Source organism: Centruroides sculpturatus, unplaced genomic scaffold (genome assembly GCF_000671375.1).
Source record: "Centruroides sculpturatus isolate CEXI.00-Female unplaced genomic scaffold, Cexi_2.0 scaffold4, whole genome shotgun sequence".
NCBI classification, from domain to species: domain Eukaryota; kingdom Metazoa; phylum Arthropoda; class Arachnida; order Scorpiones; family Buthidae; genus Centruroides; species Centruroides sculpturatus.
This window is the reverse complement of record NW_019384444.1, coordinates 649,113-656,406: the sequence shown is the minus strand read 5'-3', so window position 1 is coordinate 656,406 and position 7,294 is coordinate 649,113. Positions and strand designations below refer to the sequence as shown.

At 34.0% G+C, this 7,294-nt stretch overlaps 1 protein-coding gene across 1 annotated transcript; it reads right to left on the bottom strand.

The window, feature by feature from the left end:
- Window positions 1–3,464: 3,464 nt before the first annotated feature.
- On the bottom strand, window positions 3,465–4,579 carry LOC111620271. Its single transcript, XM_023362166.1, has one exon. The coding sequence runs from the start codon at window positions 4,030–4,032 to the stop codon at window positions 3,595–3,597; it is 438 nt and encodes a 145-aa protein (XP_023217934.1). The 5' UTR covers window positions 4,033–4,579; the 3' UTR covers window positions 3,465–3,594.
- Between the last annotated feature and the right edge of the window lie 2,715 nt (window positions 4,580–7,294).

The following is a 7,294-nucleotide window of genomic DNA, read 5'->3' as shown; positions in this document are numbered from 1 at the left end:
AAGTAATTTAATACGTTCTGCAACCTTCATGTTACTTTAATTTTAATTTTAATTTAGAGTTGCTGGAAGAAATAATCGATCGATTCAGAGGAAGACTTCGAACCCTCTCCGAGTCGACTCTTTTCTCCAGAAATTTTAAATTAAAATTAAAATTAGCGCGAGATGCAGCATAACCGCCCAATTATAGACAAAATTAATTCTTTTTGAAATTGCTTCTTGTCTGTTCAATATTATTTGTATTATGGCTCAAGACCACTGTTTAATATCAGACAGTTTCTGTCCAGTGTAGCTATATATTTAAGCTTTCATCGATGTATACACTTTTTGTAAAATGTGTGATAAAGAATATATCTATACTGTATATGCATAAATTTCTACAGTAAATGTAAGTTTCCGTTTTTACTTTCCTGGCTGTTATATAAACAGAGAGAAAGTATGGCGATCGGTCAAGAAATGACCACCCAAGATTTTTAAACTTTTGGACTTAGGACACCTTGAAACGTCGAATAATGCAAAAAAGGGGTTTTTTGTATGTATGAATGTTACTGTGTGTGGAGCACGATTGTTTTCACTCTGTTTGAAGCTTAATAACTCCTGTGCATTTTGTCGAAAATTTCTGAAATTTTGCATGGAGGTTTGTTTTTGAGTGAGATAGATGCTATGAAATTTTGATGATTAAGGGTCGAGGGGGTAGGGAATAGAGGTGGTCGTGTGTCATATCTCGAGTAGAGTCGGAGTTAATGTCGATTTTACTCGTTATTAGCATTTACTATTTTTGTATAAAACTTATCCCTACCCAAAATTAAGGTTTTTGTCATTTTATAATAGTTAAAATAAATAGTGATAACAGATGGCGACACAAAACTTTTAATTGTTGAGAGAAAGTCGAGCAACTCGTTACTGGTTTATTGACATAAAGTTTACAGAAATTTTTATCTANTACCACACACACTACACAAAAGCCTGGGAACATTACAATTGAATAGAAATACATACATCACAGTACAGAAGGCCACTATATTGAATACATGCCATATTGTTAGGAAATTCCTGAATACTGACAATGACACACTTATTTAATTTTAGTTTTGTTTTTGGTTGCTATGCCTTGACTCTGGTCCGGCATAGTACACACCACCGGTGTGAACCGAGTATAACCCACTAAACCCAACATAGTAATAATAATAATTGCAACAACAACAATAATATTAATTATCATCCCGTTTTTCCTTTCTTAACACTTTCCCCTAATTTTAGAGTATTTTTAATTCTTCAGTTGACTATTACTGATATCTGTGTCTCAAATTTAGTTTTACTCAAGGGTTTAGTGAGTGCATCTGCAATCTGAGCTTTAGTGGGACAAAACTTCACGTCCACCTCACCATTCAAAAACTTTTCATGAATGAAATGATAACGTACAACAATGTTTGCTGCATCTGTTTACTATTCTAGTCTTTATCAGATGGATTGAGCTTTGATTGTCTAAGTTTAACTCAACTTTTATTTCCCTGCATACAAGTTCTTGGATGAGGGATTTTATGTATAGCACTTCTTTGCAGCAGTCTGCAGCTGCAATATACTCAGCTTCCGTGGATGATAATGCAGTAGTAGGTTGACGCCTTCAGCACCAGCTGATTGGTCCTCCTAGATATATTACTACAAATCCAGTAGTGCTTCTTCTTGTTTCACCATCTCCAGCATAATCAGCATCTCAGAAGGTTTTAATTGTTTCTGCATTCTGTTCTCGGTTATATTGTATTACCTTTTCTGTTGTCCCTATCAAATATTTCATTATTCTTTTTAAAGCAATTACATCTTCCTTCATGGGATTTTCAATGTATCTGCTTGCTATGTTAACTGAATGAGCAATATCAGGATATGTTCTGGTAGCAAGATAGAGCAAACTTCTGACAGTTTCTCTGTATGGGAACTTCTTTTCTGGTTCTATGTCTCTATCAATATTTTTCAATCCAGGAGTGTTTACCATTTTTGTATTTTTCATTCCAACATGAAAAATACAAAAATACAATTTTTGTATTTTTCATGTTGGAATTTTCTTTCAAGTGTTTTTTTAAGTATTTGCTCTGATGAATTTTAAATAGTAGCTGTATTACGTATTATATAGGTAAATGTCTCTTCAATCCGAACAAAATTTCGGTAGAGCTGTGAGAAAGTCTACCGAAATTTTGTTCGGATTGAAGAGACATTTACCTATATATTTGCTCTGAGTCAATCTTATTCCATGTTCATTTTTATGTATTTCCATTCCCAGAAAGGATTGTGATGTTCGTAAATGATAGGTACTGCACCCTGCAAGCAGAATAGTACAATAAAATAGACTTTGATAAATATTTTGTAACACAACGTATTTTATTTCTTCTCAAACAGTCAGTTCTTTTGTTTATTTAGATCCCAACTTTTTGTTGACCTCAGATTTTTAAGGTACACAGGCACTGAACATTTCTTTATCCAACCATCAAAAATTCTCTTAATGCAGGACACACAAACGTGGGACAATCTAACTAACTCTAACTTACAACTAACTTATAAACTACTTTACCACTAAAGAAAATAGAAAAGATGGGAATTAAGAATGAAGGACCAAGTGATAAAAAAAAGATGGAAAATACCCGGGGTTTTCATGTCGATGTATCCTAGGGTAAGACACCATGCTCAAGTTTTTTCTCCCTTTCTTAAATTCTTTTAATCTTTTTGCCATAGACCTCTTTATCTCTTACTGGTCTTGATATTCTATTGAACGTTCACTGCTCTATGACTTCTTTCTCTGATCCCTCAGTACCTTGAGGTCTCTTGTCATTTTACTCCTTTTTACAATTTTTCTTTACTCTATTTTACACATTCAGGAGCACTGCCTTCTCCGTGCCTTTCTCTTTGGGATCCGTCCCCAGACCGACTTCTTTTCGGCCGTTTTGCCTCCAGGCTTCACACCCTTTTTTGTTTTCCTATGTTCCAGGAATTGGTAGTCTTGTCTCCAAGGGAGAAGGGTTAAGAGAGAATGTTCTAGAAAGAATTTTTGAACAAAGAGATAGAAAGGAACTTAAAACTAATTCAAATAAAAATATACAAAAAAAATATATATAACAATCATGGCTGACAGCCGCAGGATGTTGGATCATCGTCTTTTTTAATTTCAAATTGTTCTTCAAGACTTTTTCCTAGGTCTCTTAACTCAGAAATGTCTTTTCCTGTTACTATTCTATCATCAACATATATTGCTAAAATAATAGAACCATAATTTTTATTAGTTTTCATAACTGAGGTAAATTTTCTGTTCCAAGTTACAGGTGTGTTTGTTTGAGGTCATACAATGCTTTGTTCAACTTGCAGATCTTTTCTGGTTCATTATAGCCTTGAAGTAATTTCATAAATACTTCTTCACAAATTTCACCATACAGGAAAGCAGTCTTGGCATCAAATGTGATCATTGAATAATTTTTCTGGGCTGCTAATGCAAAAATAACTCAGAGAGCTAGCATTCACTACAGGACTAAATATTTCCTTGATATCCAGAGTGTTATTTTGCTCACATCCTCGAATTACTAACCATGCTTTGTATCGTCCATCTTCTTTTGTCTAAATATCCATTTGTTTTTTTTTTATTGCTTCATTTTCATTAACTAGTTCCCAAGTATTGTTCTTATTTAATGATTCCTTTTCTTCCTTGATTGCTGTAATCCATTTATCTTTTTCAACTCCAGCAATTGCTTCTTGATATGTCATCAGAACACAATCTTGATACTTGCTAGGAATTTTTCTTACTCTTTTTATTTTGCTCTCTTCAACTTCTTTTTGTTCTGGGATTTCTTCTTCAATTTCATCATCTGTCAGTTCTTGAATTTCCTGCACTTCCTCTGTATCTTGTCCTTCTTTATTTTCTACTTCTTCCCTTAATCTTACATACACATTTTTTTTTTCTCTGGCTATTTCTCTTCTGTGTTCATTAAACACTACATCTCTAGCAATAATGACTTTGTTTGTCTGGATCCCACAGACGGAATCCATTTGGAGCATATCCTATGAAGATCAGTCTTTTACTCCTAGACAAGTTTTTTGATGTGTCCTAGAACTTTGGCGTAAGCTTCACAACCAAATACTTTTATGTTTGACATATCTGGCCTTCTTTTATACCATTTTTCAGCAGATGTTACATCTACTGTGTCAGAATGGCAATGATTAAGAAGATAAGTTGAGCTTCTAATGGCCTCTCCCCAAAGCTTCTTTTCAGCCCTGATTCATACAGTAGTGCTCTCCATAATTGTAGGATTAAGCCTTTCAGATTTTACATTCAGTTGAGGTGTATGGGGAATACTATAGTCAAGAACAATTCCTCTGTTTTTACATCAATGCTTAAAGTCATTACTGGAGTATTCTCCTCCATTGTCACATCTCAATTTTGACACTTTTAGGTTTTGAAGAGCTTCTGTTTCTAGTACAAATCCTTTAATGTACTCAGAGGCTTCAAATTTGTTTTTCAGTAGATATACTACTGCATAATGGGTGTAGTCATCCATAATCATTAAAAAGTACTTCTTTTCATCCCATGTTTTAGGTTCTACAAGGCCACACACATCAGTATGTAGGATCTGCAGAGCTCGTTCTGCCTTTTGTCTTTCCTTATTGAAAGGTAATCGTGTTTGTTTAGCTTTCATATATGTTTGGAATGTATGATCTAGTTTTTCACAATCTCTCCATGATATGTTTATTCCATCAACTAAGTTAATCGTTTTCTTTATGCTGCTAATTCCGGGATGATCCAATCTTGCATTCTAAAGTTGAGCTTGTTTTTTTTTTTTTTTTTTTTTTTTTTTTTTTATATATATATATATATATACTTCTGTTACTGTTTGCTTTAAACTTGCTTTGTACTATCATAGAGCTATCCTTACTTGTTTTCAGGGCAACTGTATAAAGCCCATTTTCTTGCTTTATAGATAATCATAGATAATATCATCATCTTTTGTGATAATAACTTTATCTTTGGTAAATGTGACTTTACCATCATTTTCAGTGACAGCATTAACTGACAACAAGTTTGTACATAAATCAGGCACATACAATGTCTTTTCAAGTATAAAATCTTCGCCTTCAATTCTTCCTACTCCATATGCCTTCATTGATTCAGAGTCCTTTGCTCCCATCATACTTTGTGTATTTTTGAAAAAACTTTTTAACAGAGAAATGTCATTTGTCATGTGTTGTACATCCTGAATCAACCACAAATTCTTTTCTCTCAAGATTCTATTTGACTGTGCTAAGAAGGACACCTTCTCTTTGCTACTTCTGTTGAATGTGTGAGACCGAGTGATCCAAAGACACAAAATCAAAAATAAATAAAATAAAATACAATAATTTTATTAACTCGCTCGTTACGATACAGGTTTCAAAGGATACCAACAACGCTACACCCACTGAATAATTCACACAATTAATTATTCAACAACCGTACAATACAGTCTCCTGACAAAGAATACGCACATGTAGTCCTTTGTCCGACACAATGATCCAATTACTTTAAATTATATTAATTTAAACTAGATTCTTATTACTACTTATAACTATTGAATAAAGAAGGCTTATTAGGAAATTTAGAGAATGAAAGTAAGAAATAGGAAAGAGGGTACCCAAAACTTGAGATATGCTACTTGCAATGGTATTGTGGATGAGATCTCTTGTTGGGTTGGTGACTAGCTTCACTTTTGTCGCTCTCCAAAATAATAGTTCAAAGGGCCGATGTGTCTTGTTTCTCACAATTAATTCCTTTTTTATTTTTTTCAATTCCAAGGTTCTCGTGTCTATCATACGATGCAAAATATACTGGGGAGACTCCACTTTGCTCTCTCTCCTTCGGGTTTCTCTCTCGGAATGACCCACGTGTTTGCCCTCTTCCCCTCAGGGCTGCATTCCACTCCTTTGTTCTGGGATTAGTCATCCACATACCAAAGCAAGGATAAAACAAGAACATTCCAGGAAGGGTAGACAAATAGGACAGAAAGGAGGAAAGCGGAGAATATACAATATAAAATAATACAATTATACACAAAATATACAATTTAAATATGGCATGTAGCCACAAATGTATTAGGGTCTGTTTTAGGTCTGAAATAACAGTCTTCTTCAGCATGGTTGTTGTTCTTACACACACCATACCACTTAGATCTTGCCCTGAAGTAACAGTCTTTGTCAATGTGGTTACCTTTTTTACATATTTTGCATGTTATTTGTGATCTAGTTTTGTTATGACAATTTCTCACTTGGTGACCTTTAGCATTACAAATAAAACATCCTTTCTGCAAGAGAGGTCATCATTTTGGCAGGATTGAGAGAGATGAGCCATGCTTTTGCAGTTAAAGCATCTTTTTTCTGCTGATTTGAAGGCAACATCTAAAATTTCATTATGTTTTAATTTATTTTCTTCTGCCATCAGTCTTGCTGTTAAATTTGTCAGGGTTCTTTCTTCAGATGGAGTTGATTCCCAGGCTGTTCCAAAGTATTTGAAATGGTCTGGCAACGTTGATAAAATTTTTGAAATTATCATATGATCATCTATTTGCTGATTTACAGATTTTAATCTAAAAGCAAGATTTTAGTTCCTCTTTCATAAGTATATGAGAAGAATTGCTGCATGAGCTGGCACTTCTCTTTTTCAGTGTCTCTGCTGAACAATAAATACAGTTCATCAAACATCTCTTTTGTTGTTGAACAGTTTATGATGTGTGTAAGTAATTTTTTACTGATTGTTGTAGTTATAATCTTCTGATCACTTGCATCTTTTTTCAACCAACTTGACTTTTCTTCAAGCGTTTGATCTTCAAATTTTACATCCTGTTGTGTCCATAAAATAAACGATTACTTGTTAACATATATAATTAACTTTATTATAATACAAACGTAACTTTGTGCTTCCAGGTCTAAGTGTTACAACAGCTAACACACAACTGACTGGAGACAAAGGAACACGACAAAGGTCAGATGTGCAGGGTCACCTAACTAGGTCAAGGGGCAATTCAGTGTGGGTTATTCTCTGGAGGTTTACATACATAACACATCCCCTGACACTATACCACTATACTGTAAAGCCCATTTGCTTTGAATAAAATAGTTATTTGAAATTTCCATACCTGGAAGTCAGAAACATCAGCTAGCTTTTCAATGTGTGTAATGTCCTAAATTGCCAAACGATCATCTAAATATCGGGCTATTATATGGCTAATTAAATGATTAGAATAAAGTAATTTGTCATTAGAGGTAGGTGCTAGGTGCCATCTCTTAAGTA